The 13,636-nt window shown below is 48.0% G+C and overlaps 1 protein-coding gene across 1 annotated transcript; it reads left to right on the plus strand.

Annotated features, from left to right (window-relative positions):
• The first annotated feature begins 1,592 nt into the window (after positions 1-1,592).
• Positions 1,593-3,914, plus strand: PRLHR (prolactin releasing hormone receptor). The gene is made up of 2 exons (XM_027529236.1): positions 1,593-1,736; positions 2,018-3,914. Exon 2 carries the CDS (start codon positions 2,024-2,026, stop codon positions 3,134-3,136), a length of 1,113 nt encoding a protein of 370 aa, XP_027385037.1. The 5' UTR covers positions 1,593-1,736; positions 2,018-2,023; the 3' UTR covers positions 3,137-3,914.
• Positions 3,915-13,636: the final 9,722 nt, after the last annotated feature.

Here is a 13,636-nt window from a genome sequence, read left to right on the forward strand (position 1 = left end):
GACTTAGTGACTGAATAAAAAGGGATTAGTCAGGCACAGATTGTATTTTATTTTGAAGTTTGTTTTTCTTTTACTATCATACTTTCTCTTTAGCTATAACTAGATAAAGTGATTATAACTCAGAGCATGTGGGTTTAGAATAAATTCAGGTGCATAAAATTGGATTGCCTTTGTTCCCATGTTGACTTTTCTCCCTGTATGAGTGATCACTTGAATTTGGAGAGTGAAATAATTTTACTTCTTTCCAGCCTCATGGGAATATCTGCAGTCAGAAGACAGAGTACAGGGCTTGTGAAAGAGGGAATAATAAAGTTCCATCCTCTGGGGAAAGGAAAGAAAAGGTGAAGGGAGGAGATGTCTTCAAAGGAGGGAGGCTACAAAGCCTCCTTCCTGCTTCCCCCAACTTCGTCCAGATTAATTTGTATTTCAGTGAGGATGTAATACTGCTAAAGATTTTATGTAACTTTTAAGCCTCCTAGATGTTTGTTACTTTTGTTATCCTCATGGAAACCGTGCAATTACTAAAATGTGGTGACGAGGCCTTAGGTGTTTATTTAAGGATGGAGAGGGTGGGGTCCCAGAACTTATATTCCATACTGGTATTGTCAGGGAGATGAAGAATAGAGCCTGGTAGTCAAGAAAGAGTGAAGAGTAGGGGAGGGGGTGGTAGCGGAGTAGTGAGGAGCAGGTATTGAAGTGTGCCTGCTGCACAAAGGCTGCGTTTTCTGACCTAAGGAGATAAAACCCAGTGCTGTCAATGGCACTGTGAGCAGTTACCTATAGCAGGAGCCAAGTCACTCCGGGCCATCGGCCTCCACTCCACCCTACTGCTCTTGGAGTCTGCAGCCCGGCCCAGGATGTAGGCAGCGAGGCAGCTCTTTGAACTAGGCTAGGGACCAGGTCCCTCCTCCAAATGCGACGGACACAGAAGAGGGGCTGAACTCCCTGTTTATCCGCTCCCAGGCACGCCCGAGCCGCGCAGCCACGGCCGCGGGAGCTGTCCGCGGTGCTGAACCATTTTCTTGGGCTTGATCGGACCCGTGACTCGGCATCGCGTCGCCAGCTTAGGCAAAGGGCTCAGTGCGTCCCGGGGAGCGCGAGCCCCCTAAGGTCTGCGGCTAGTTCCAAGCGCTGCAATTTAAATCTCTGACAGAACTACCTATGCGACTCTCTTAACCCGAGCCAAGACTCAAGGCAGGATCCGGCTTTTAAGGACGAGTCCCTCATCTCTCCCCTACATCCCGTAGATATCTCAATCCCCCACCCCATTTCCTGCCCTGCGACTTCCTTACGGAAACGGCACCAGGTCGTCCTGAGAGCCAGACAGTTCACGCCTCTCATCTCCCTAGTTTACTGCACTCCCCTCCAGAGCGGGACTCTCCCAGGACGCAGCAAGCTCCCACAATATAGATTCTCCCCTGACCCTCCGGCCCAGGTTTCTGGCCCCTTCTTCCTTTTCTGTTTCTACTATCCTTCTCCTATTTCTCAAAGCACCGAGTTGGGAGGTGCGAGCTCCGCCCCTATTTTCCCTACAAGGGCACGCTGTTGTGGGGGCGGGGCGAAGGGGAGGTGCTTCCAGCCCCTCTCAAAAGCCGCGAGTCCACTGGGAACTCGAATCTTTTCAGCTCCTCGGAGTAGCCTGCACCACCGTCTGGGTGGAGGACCTCCAGGGACAGCCAGGATTCTACCTCTCTTTCTCCGGAGAGCTTTCCCATCCGTCAAGCCCCAGTCACCAGGTAGGACTGCGCTTGGGTCTGGCTTGTGGGGACTGTAGGGGCTCCAAATAGAGTGGAAGGCATTTAAATAACCTATGCACATCTAACCACCCCTAGATTTCATTTTACAGAGGTGGGGGTGACAGCACTTTAAATTTTGTTGATTATTTATTGTGGCCTGTCATTCTAAAGGGAATATTTGAGTAATTAAGGTGTGTGTGTGTGTTGAGGGGGGAGACGGTTGGCGTAGGAGGGGACGGAAAGAGAATGGGAGGTGACAGACTCTGATTATCTTTGGACAGGTGGCTATGGCCTCATTGCCCACTCAGGGTCCAGCGGCCCCTGACTTTTTTAATGGGCTGCTGCCTGCGTCTTCAAGTCCGGTCAACCAGAGCTCAGAGACGGTGGTGGGCAATGGGTCGGCGGCTGGTCCAGGCTCCCAGGCCATCACGCCGTTCCAGAGCCTGCAGCTGGTGCATCAGCTGAAGGGGCTGATTGTGCTGCTCTACAGCATCGTGGTGGTCGTGGGGCTTGTGGGCAACTGCCTGCTGGTGCTGGTGATCGCACGGGTGCGTCGGCTGCACAACGTGACCAACTTTCTCATCGGTAACCTGGCCCTGTCCGACGTGCTCATGTGCACCGCCTGCGTCCCTCTCACGCTGGCCTACGCATTCGAGCCACGCGGCTGGGTGTTCGGCGGCGGCCTGTGTCACCTGGTCTTCTTCTTGCAGCCGGTCACCGTCTACGTGTCGGTGTTCACGCTCACCACCATCGCGGTGGACCGCTACGTCGTGCTGGTGCACCCGCTGCGCCGGCGCATCTCGTTGCGCTTCAGCGCCTACGCGGTCCTGGCCATCTGGGCGCTGTCCGCGGTGCTAGCACTGCCGGCCGCCTTGCACACCTACCACGTGGAACTCAAGCCGCACCGCGTGCGCCTCTGCGAGGAGTTCTGGGGGTCCCAGGAGCGCCAGCGCCAGCTCTACGCTTGGGGGCTGCTGCTCGTCACCTACCTGCTCCCCCTGCTGGTCATCCTCCTGTCTTACGTCCGGGTGTCGGTGAATCTCCGGAACCGCGTGGTTCCGGGCTGCGTGACCCAGAGCCAGGCCGACTGGGACCGCGCGCGACGCCGCCGCACCTTCTGCCTGCTGGTGGTGGTTGTGGTGGTGTTCGCCGTCTGCTGGCTGCCGCTGCACGTCTTCAACCTGCTGCGGGACCTCGACCCGCACGCCATAGACCCCTATGCCTTCGGCTTAGTGCAGCTGCTCTGCCACTGGCTGGCCATGAGCTCCGCCTGCTACAACCCCTTCATCTACGCCTGGTTGCACGACAGCTTCCGCGAGGAGCTCCGCAAACTGTTGCTGGCCTGGCCCCGCAAGATTGCTCCGCACGGCCAGAGCATGACAGTCAGCGTGGTGATCTGATGCCACTGTGCCAGGCCTTGGGGAACTCCAGTCCAGTGGTCTCCGGAAGGTGTCCACCCGGAGGCCGGACTGGGGAGATTATTCCAGAGCTAGGCTAATACTAAACTAATGTGGCTCCAAACTGCCAGCCCACCCCTCTCGTCCCTCTGTCTCACCTTGTATTTGTGTCACTGTAAAATGTTACGTAGGCTTTGATGAGACTCATGCTTTGCTTGGAGGAGGCCAGGGAGAACAAAAGAGGTTTTACTGTTTTCTCCTTTTACCACTGAAGGCCAAACAAAGCTCTTTCCCCTGGTTCAGATAATATTTCAGAAACGTGACTGTTTTCCTTGCTTTCCCTTCTGCTTGTTCCATAGGGAGTGAAGGAGCAATAAGCATGGGGTTTAAAATGGCTGGTTGGGGTTGGTAAAGCTTTTCAGGTTGCTTTTTAAAAAGGACTCACCTGAGATATAATACAGAATAGTGCTTAGTCCATTCAAACCCATTACCTTCTAGGATTCCAGGGAAACATGTATTACAAATCTGTAACTAGAATTTCAGCATCTCCTGAACAAGAGCTTTATATGCCAAAGGGATTTTCACTTTAAATCCACTTGCATTTATAGAACAAAATACTTACAAATCACCTTCAAGAGGTTTTGCTATTGTTTTCTCTCTTCCTTATCCCCCAATTGCTGTTTGAAAATGATGAGATAAATTAGTTGATGAAGAGATAGATAACACAGGAGTAAAGTGGAAAAGGTTCACACAAGGGGAAATACAACTGCACAGGACAGACTATCTGTGTGTATGTTTGTGTATATACACAACTAGTGTTTGCCACAAGGCACACACTCAAATATTTGGTTTTCTGAATGCTCAATGTAAACTGTGAGCTGTAACACACTCTTGTATTCTCTAATTGATCTTGCAACAAATCAACAGCTGTGAACTGACTGCTCAACACCTGCTCCGTGGTGACACACTTGGAGCGTGATCAACTCAGAATACAAGGACTAGGAGAAGCTTGCTGAAAGCCAGAACAGAAAATAACCTGCTGCCCACAGGATGTACAGATCAAACATGTGATTCCTTCCAGGGTTAAGGGAATAGGGGAAGACTGTTGGGCCATGATACCAGGCTGCTAACTCTTACCCTAACATCCCAAGAGTTCTTTAAATGAGGACAAGTGCCCTGGGACAAGAGTTTCCACATTGATGTTGGAAAAGTGATCATGGCAGTGAAGGCAGGAGTCTTGGGAAATGATTCATGATATGCAGCTGTCAGATTAACCCTTGCAGCATATGGGGCATAGACTGGTGTCTGCAGCCATTCAGTTACCAACCGGAAGATGCCAGTACTACCCCAGCTCACTAAACAGCAGAATTAGTGTTTTCCCACCTCTCCCCTTCTCTTAGTCTCAGTGAACTCATTCACTCAGTAAAGTGTGCCCTTAAAGGAAGGGAAAGAGGAGGTGATTTGGGGATGACAAGGATTAAATCCTATTACTCTGATGTCAGTAGCCACAATGGAGAGTGGTTCCATTCACAGTTGGGTTAGTTAGCAATATGAATCTTTTTAAATCAAATTAACTTTTATTTTAAATTAATTTTTATTGGTATATAGTTGCTTTACAAGTAACGTGCATCTTTAGTATCTATCTATCTATATATCTAGACTTTTCACAGCATGGGGAATGGCAGGAAAAAGCTGGAGAAAGAAAAAGGCAGGTGAACTCGGGACATACCAGTTACCTTTGATAATGGCACTCAAACTAACTTTCAGCTCCATCTTTGGATGTGGAGAACAAAGAGCCTGTGCTCTAGCAATGTGACCCACCCACAGCATTAGGTCACCCCTCCCCCACCCCAAATGACCTCCTCTCCCAGGATCCCAGGGACTGATTCCTGTGTTTCCAGCAGCTCTACTGTTTGGAAGACTCAAGATAAGACATTTCCTGTTTCCTCAGATCATACTTTGGTTTGGTATGTGTGGCGAGTGAAAAGACTGGGGAAAAGGGTGGAATTAGTCAGGGAGGAATTCAGTTAATTGTGGTCTCTTCTTTGGAGGGTTCGAGTCACTGGTTTCAGCCTTGACTGCTCCTAGAATTACCGGGGGAGTTTTCAAAAACCATCAGTGCCTAGGCCATGCTGCTGCTGCTGCTGCTGCTAAGTCACTTCAGTCATGTCCGGCTTTGTGTGACCCCATAGACAGCAGCCCACCAGGCTCCCCCATCCCTGGGATTCTCCAGGCAAGAACACTGGAGTGGGTTGCCATTTCCTACTCCAATGCATGAAAGTGAAAAGTGAAAGTGAAGTTGCTCAGTCGTGTCCGACTCTTAGCGACCCCATGGACTGCAGCCTACCAGGCTCCTCCGTCCATGGGATTTTCCAGGCAAGAGTACTGGAGTGGGGTGCCATCACCTTCTCCAGCCTAGGCTGTATCCCCAGCCAATTGATTAAAGATGGAGATTGGGCACCAGCATTTTTTCAAAGCATTTCAGGTGATTTTAACACATAACAAAGGTTAAACACCTTAAGAATGATCCTATTTCTAATGAATCTCAGAAACATCCGAATGAAGCTTTGGGAATACGCTATTAGCCTTTAGACAATACTTGATGGATTACATAGAGGTAAATCTTATAATCAGAATATATAGGTATCCATTCAACAGTTTCCTTACACATCTGTGTGTAAGGCTCTGTATGAGTCCAGTCAGTTGTTTTAAGTATTTAAGTATTGTTATTCAACTTTAGGTTGATGGCATTATAAAGTTATACACCATGAATTATTCTTAGTTGCTGGCATGTTTAAAAATTTGAAATATTCCTGGATAGTTTAAGTCAACTGTGAGAGAACAGTATTCTCATTAATTACTAGAAAAGCTCTCACAAGTTTCTATCGTGCCTACAACTTCAGTTAAATTTTTTTAACATGTATGTGGACTTTATGGAGAGCCTAAAGAGGTTGAAGAATCACTGTGTTTATAGACATCTTTACAAATTATGCACATTGGCAACTGAACAGCAACTAATGAATTCTTACCCCATCTGAAGTGTACTTGAGACTTGTTTGACTACAAAACAAACTGACCAAACACATCTCCAGAAATGAGTCCTGGAGAAATCCAATAGGGCTGAGGTAGAACTTTTTTTTTTTTTTTTTTCTTTAATAGAAAATTATTTAATTAGTATACATGTGTTCCCCATCCTGAACCCTCCTCCCTCCTCCCTCCCCACACCATCCCTCTGGGTCATCCCAGTGCACCAGCCCCAAGCATCCAGCATCGTGCATTGAACCTGGACTGGCATCTCGTTTCATACATGACGTTTCACATGTTTCAATGCAATTCATTTTAGTTAATACCAAGTATCCAGTCCTTTTCCTGCAAGGAGTTGTAAAGCTGGGAATGGGGCCAGCCTATTACTTGGCACCAGCCCTTTCTGAGACTGATGGGAGGTTCTGTAATCCTCTTTGTAAGAATTGTCACCAAGTCTTCTTTTTGGCAGCCAACCAATAGATTTATCTCATTAAATTGGCTGGGGAGTGTTTCAATATGTGTTGGCCACAGTTACCCAGAAATAGCAGTTGTAAGAAATGCTAAAGTACATTCCAGTTGATGTAACCTCCCTGAATTTTCAGTCTGTCTATTGGGGGGTGTTAAGTTCCCAGTTTATTTTCTCACATTGATTAGTTCACCACCTCTGTCCTGTGGCTTGCATTCCTGAACATCTAGTAGTCTTACAAACATAAGGTATGGAGCTGATGCCAAGAACGTGGCTAGATCTGGAGTGAACCCAAGGTCCATCCTACAGATGAGAGGTTAAGAGCACATTTACTCTCCAAGGTAGGTCCCTAATTGATTTCTCTTCATAAGCTGATGTCTTTGTTACATGCATAAGATGCCTTTGTGGCTGACTCACCGTGTGAAGCTCTTCAGGCTAGGGCTTGTACTGTCTTTCATACATTGTAGGTACTCAGTTCAGTTCAGTTCAGTCGCTCAGTCATGTCCAACTCTTTGTGACCCCATGAATCACAGCACGCCAGGCCTCTCTGTCCATCACCAACTCCCAGAGTTCACTCAAACTCATGTCCATCAAGTCGCTGATGCCATCCAGCCATCTCATTCTCTGTCATCCCCTTCTCTTCCTGCCCCCAATCCCTCCCAGCATCAGGGTCTTTTCCAATGAGTGAACTCTTCACATGAGGTGGCCAAAGTATTGGAGTTTCAGCTTTAGCATCAGTCCTTCCAATGAACACCCAGGACTTATCTCCTTTAGGATGGATTGGTTGGATCTCCTTGCAGTTCAAGGGACTCTCAAGAGTCTTTTCCAACACCACAGTTCAAAAGCATCAATTCTTCGGCACTCAGCCTTCTTCACAGTCCAACTCTCACATCCATACATGACCACAGGAAAAACCATAGCCTTGACTAAACGGACCTTTGTTGGCAAGGTAATATCTCTGCTTTTTAATATGCTGTCTAGGTTGGTCACAACTTTCCTTCCAAGGAGTAAGCGCCTTTTAATTTCATGGCTGCAGTCACCATCTGCAGTGATTTTGGAGCCCCCCCCAAAATAAAGTCTGACACTGTTTCCACTGTTTCCCCATCTATTTCCCATGAAGTGATGGGACCAGATGCCATGATCTTCGTTTTCTGAATGTTGAGCTTTAAGCCAACTTTTTCACTCTCTACTTTCACTTTCTTCAAGAGGCTTTTGAGTTCCTCTTCACTTTCTGCCATAAGGGTGGTGTCATCTGCATATCTGAGGTTATTGATATTTCTCCCGGCAATCTTGATTCCAGCTTGTGCTTCTTCCAGCCCAGCGTTTCTCATGATGTACTCTGCATATAAGTTAAATAAGCAGGGTGACAATATACAGCCTTGACGTACTCCTTTTCCTATTTGGAACCAGTCTGTTGTTCCATGTCCAGTTCTAACTGTTGCTTCCTGACCTGCATACAGGTTTCTCAAGAGGCAGATCAGGTGGTCTGGTATTCCCATCTCTTTCAGAATTTTCCACAGTTAATTGTGACCCACACAGTCAAAGGCTTTGGCATAGTCAATAAAGCAGAAATAGATGTTTTTCTGGAACTCTTTTGCTTTTTTGATGATCCAGCGGATGTTGGCAATTTGATCTCTGGTTCCTGTGCCTTTTCTAAAACCAGCTTGAACATCTGGAAGTTCATGGTTCACGTATTGCTGAAGCCTGGCTTGGAGAATTTTGAGCATTACTTTACTAGCGTGTGAGATGAGTGCAATTGTGTGGTAGTTTAAGCATTCTTTGGCATTGCCTTTCTTTGGGATTGGAATGAAAACTGACCTTTTCCAGTCCTGTGGCCACTGCTGAGTTTTCCAAATTTGCTGGCATACTGAGTACAGCACTTTCACAGCATCATTAAATCAGTAGAACAGTCTCCAGCCATGGGATTAATAAACCAAGCCAGTTACACACACAGTCTAACTGTATACAACCTCAGGATGGCCAGGATCCAATCAAGGATATATCATACCAAAGAGAACATTCTACTCAATCTAGACTTGCCAATTTCAGGAAGTTCCAGGAATGAGCTATTCATTTGGGACCTTCTATGACCCCCTGGCCCTAACCTCAGTAATGATACTTCATTACATGGCACCAAGTTTTGTGTTCTCCAAGACTGCGTGTATCTAAATCCTTCTATATCATCACAAAGCTTAATCATTATTTAAATGTTAGAATTTAATTACTCCCACATATAACTTGAGAAATTTAAAAACATTCAACACATGGGTCTATAAACAAAATTTAATCATCTATTTTCAAAACCATTCATGACAGCATCATAAACAGAATTTTTGGTACATCTGCAATAAGACTTAAAAGTAGATTTATGCACCCCTTACCAGGGATTTTTTTTTTTTTTTTGCAAAGTGAGATAAGCCAGTGTGTAAAAGATGTTGAAAATGTGAAATATTTATTTGGAAGGATGAGAGTTGCAATCTTGATGTGTTAAAAAACTGTACATTCCTAGTCAGCCTTTGGAAGTAGAAAATCTTATTTTGAACATTGAATATGTACACTGCAACAGGTTTTGAATTGTTCTCCTGTGGTTTCCAAGTCAATTCCTCTTCATTTCCTACTATTTCTGTATTCTGCCTTTCCCCCCTTCTACGTCTCCATATTATCTATGAATACCTTTGATCTGATGCTCCCTCTGGCCCAGTGAAGGGGAGGTGATGGGATTCAAGCTTCCATCTTGTCAAGGAGACACCCTGGCTAATCCCCTTGCGGAGAGCAGGCTTCAACCAATGAGTCAGGGGCATCTGCCTGTTGAGTTTCTTGCCTACTCTGGGTCTTGGTCCTCATATGATTAATGTTTCACAGGCAAGTACCAGGCAGAGGCGGAAAACAGGAGCTCGCACAGAATCTCTGCAGGGTCCTTGACATGATAAATTTCATGGGGAGCTCTCAAGAGGGGTCTAACAATGAAAGGTCAAATGTATTTCATTTTGATGTTTGGGGCTGTAGTGAGAAAACCTGAGCTAGAAAAAGCAAAGGACAGTCTCTTCCTCAAAGCCTTTCCTGCCTTCCTCCCTCAGCTCTCAAAAAAATCCTCTTCTTGACTTGCTGATGACTAAATATCCTGGCTCCAGAACTCGTCTCCTTCTGGAGTGACATTTAATGAGGTATGGAAAGTTACACCTTTTCCTCCCACCACACATACTCAGTTATCACCAAGAAATGAAGGAAGTCTTTTGAGTTAGGAAACTGAAATAAAAACGTCAGGCCTGAGCTCTGGGTTAGAAGTCAGGTGCTGGATTTCTTCCCTAGCCCAGAATGGCACCTTTGGGTCTCCATCCCAGGAGGCTGGCCCAGTCACCTGGGTGGGAGGTGCAATGCTGTAGTATAACCCAGGGTGGTCAGATCCGTGGCCTGGCCACTGTGGTTGTGCCACAGGTAGCTTCCTGGTGAAGCCAGTCCTTCTGAGGCTGCTGCCCATTGCAGGGCAAATGCTGGGGAGGGGGGCACAGTGACCTCTTCATTATTATTAATACAAAGAAGACCAAGAGCAGTAGTAGGTGAAAAAGTGGAGTGTTTGTGAATGTCTTCAATGGCCATAACTGTTTCTTTACGACAAGCCTGTATTTATACCTGTATCTTTTTACCCCAGTCTCCTCCAGCAAATCCTGTCCCCCTTTCCTTTTCTGTGATATAATTACAGTGCTTGTGGGCATTTCTGCAGAAAACATTATATTCTGGGAGAAGGGTTCTTGTGGAGGCTTAGAGTGAGACTAATAATAAGCATCTGGCTATGCACCAAATGACTAGCGGGAACACACTGTGCTTCTGCTTGACCTGGCTCCATCAGGGGCACCCACGGGCCTGTCACTTGGCTCAGCAAGCGTACAGCAAAGGTGGTGGAGATCTGAGTGGAGGAGGAGCATGCCAGGCCTGGAGGAAGGTCACTGTGGGGGCCCAGGAGTCAGGTATGGGGAGGAGTTAAAGGAAGGTTAAGCCCTACCCACACACGTCTAGAATCACCGCCAGTGCCTCCAGCCCCTGTCAGGGTACAGGGCTCCTGGCGAGCCACTCCTGTGCCCACACGGGTGCCATGACATTGGCCTATGTCTTGCAGTGTGTCCTCTCAGAATCCAGTGCCTTCCTCTTGACCTCGAGGTCCTCCGGCAGCCGGGCCACCGCTCTGTGTTCAGCTTGCTGTCCTCACCCAGGTCTCTGAAGTTGATGGCATTCCTGCTGCACAGCCGTGGGTACTGGTGGCGCTACTGACCTCGTCCTGGGCAAGAGTGCCAAGCCTGCACTGATGGCACGTCGTGGTCGACTTTGACGTCGCCTCTGTGTCACCTCTGGTGAAGGCTTTCAGTCTTCCCAGGCCCTCTCTGAGCGCGGCCCGGCCCCCAGGCAGAGAGCTGGAGCACGGATGTCGGACCCTCAGCTGCTCCTCTCTGCGGCCCGGGACCTCTTCGGCCCCTTCTCCCAGCCCCTGTGTGTATTTCACCTGCTCCAGCAGTCCCATCCCCAGAGCTCTTTCATATCCTGCAACAGCTCTGCCCCTAGTGCAGTTGTTATCTGTGCCCCCCACCCCCACGATGCTCGCCAGTTCTTGCCCAACTGGGGTCTTGCTTTCAGCCTCCGTCCTTTGCCTCTCTCCCTCACCCTTCTACTCCCCTGACCCAAGGGAGGCCAGCAGCTATATCCGGGATCTCAGTCGCCTTCCCTTGCCCTTTCACCGGCCCCAGCTGGGCCCTGTATGGAGGCAGGCGAGCCGTGTAGGTAGGTACCAGGCAGGCGGGACCAGGATCACCCGCGGTTCTCCGAGAGACCCTGGCATAGGAGATACTTGGAGAAGATGGACTCAGGAGGTCAGCGGGGAGCTTCTCCTGCCCTGTGCAGCTGTAGGTCCAGCCCTGGCAGGGAGGAGCCAAGCTCTGGAGTTCCTCTCCGTGGCAGGTCCTGTAGCCTTACTCTTAAGCGATCCACACTTAGATACTTAGGCGTCCTTGGAACGCTCTGAAAACGGAGTCTGGTTTCCAAGCAGGAAATCAGAAGCTCCGGGATGGTTGAGCTCTTGCCTGCGCGCAAGTAGGTGGGCATCCCGCCGCCACGGCTTGGGGGTGGGGTAAAGGAGAAGGGGCTTCTTGGAGCGTGCTGGGCCCGCTGTCCTGTTTCTGGCCTGACTGCGGCCACCTGTCATTTGCCTATTTCCTGAGCATTCTATCTGAAAGGAAAGGAACACGAAACCACTTATTCTGTGTATGTTGGTGGAGACTTAAGCCTTCGGACTCCCTGTGGGGATTGATCAGAACTGAGGGCCGGAAAAGGAAGAAACCGGTTTCGCAGATTTGGGGGAGGAGTCGGTCTTGCGCCGCCTCTCCCTGGCGCGGCGAGTTCGCTGTGCTTTGCTTGGTGCGCAGACCCCGCGGCGCCCCCGCTAGGCCCACAGGTGCTGGGGAGCCGAGGTTTCTGCACCCTGGCAAACACACACTTACCAGTTTCGGCAGAAGAGGGGAAGTAAGCTGGTGGAACAAAAGCAAAAGCCATCTACTGACCCACTCCAGGCAATTATTGATGTAAAGCAACACCTCCTGCCAAAAACAGGACCTCCAGGATTGAGAAGTTTGAAAAAAAATTACAAAATCCGCAAACCTTTTTCTTAAAAACGTCATGGATGAAAATTTCCACCCATTATTCTTGGGGGAGTTAACAGTTTGTGCTTTTCTTCCCAGATCCTACCTGGAGCATCCACAAGCATATACGCGTAGTTTATATTTTGCAAAAATGAAATGAAACTGTACAAACTCTTTGTAATTTACTCCCCGGCCAAAATTATAATCAAGAATGTTAATGGAGTGTGGTCTGTAAAAATGCTGAATTGCTGTACACTTGAAACTAATATGATATTGTAAATCAACTGTACCTCAACAACAAAATTATATCGAGAACAGCCTTCCATGTTGGGACGTGGGTGTGGACCTCATTCTAGATTGGCTGACTGAAGAGGAGTCTATGGTCTGGAGGTACCACTGTTCAGTGATTGTTTGCCCAGTGAGTGATACTGGTTGAAGAGACAGCTCTGAGGCTTAGAAGGGTTCCCAGAGGCCGGCAGGGCATGCAGAGCAGTTTCAGTTCATTGTAATCACAGATGCTGAAACGATGCCTCTTGGTCCCAGGGAGGATAAGGTCCTCTGTGGAGCCTTCCCAGAGACTGCTGCCATCTGGGTTGGTTGAGGCTCTTTCTCCTTGTTCCCAGATTTTGCATAGCACCAGATTGTGACTAGTACCACCCCAACTTTTCCCCAGCAAACAGTGGCTGATGTTTATAATCACAACCTAGGGTGAAATTTTCCCAAGAGTTGGGAGATGAGATGGGAATCCTCCACGTGGCCTTGAATCCACAAAGGTCAAAAGTCCATGAGGGAGTGAAGTACTGAATTGTTATTTGTGTCTGACTCTTTGCAACCCCATGGACTGCAGCATACCAGGCTCCCCCATCATTTAATATCTCCTGGAGTTTGCTCAGATCCATGTCCACTGAGTCAGTGATGCTATCTAACCATCGTATCCTCTGCTGCCGTCTTCTTCTTCTGCCTTCAATCTTTCCCAGGATTAGAGTCTTTTCCAATGAATCAGCTCTTCACATCAGGTGACCAAAGTATTGGAGCTCCAGCTTCAGCATCAGTCCTTCCAATGAATATTCAGAGTTGATTTCCTTTAGGATCGACTAGTTTGATCTCCTTGCAGTTCAAGAGACTCTCAAGAATCTCCTCCAGTACCATAGTTACAAAGTATCAATTTTTCCATGCACAGCCTTCTTTATGGTCCAACTCTCACATCCATACATGACTACTGGAAAAACCACAGTTTTGATTATATGGACCTTTGTGAAGTATTCAATACTTTACCTTATTTGACCACAGGTGAGGATTTCAGTCAGGATATTGACACTGTAGGAGGGTTCATTGACAAAGGAGCTAATTACAAGGGTGAGGTGTAGGGAAGCATGAGGAACGGTAGAT

Source organism: Bos indicus x Bos taurus, chromosome 26 (genome assembly GCF_003369695.1).
Source record: "Bos indicus x Bos taurus breed Angus x Brahman F1 hybrid chromosome 26, Bos_hybrid_MaternalHap_v2.0, whole genome shotgun sequence".
In the NCBI taxonomy this organism is placed as follows: Eukaryota; Metazoa; Chordata; class Mammalia; order Artiodactyla; family Bovidae; genus Bos; species Bos indicus x Bos taurus.

What these genes read in the sequence shown, in the direction of transcription:
- PRLHR (XM_027529236.1), top strand. Translation starts at nt 2,024, where the DNA reads ATGGCCTCATTGCCCACTCAGGGTCCAGCGGCCCCTGACTTTTTTAAT.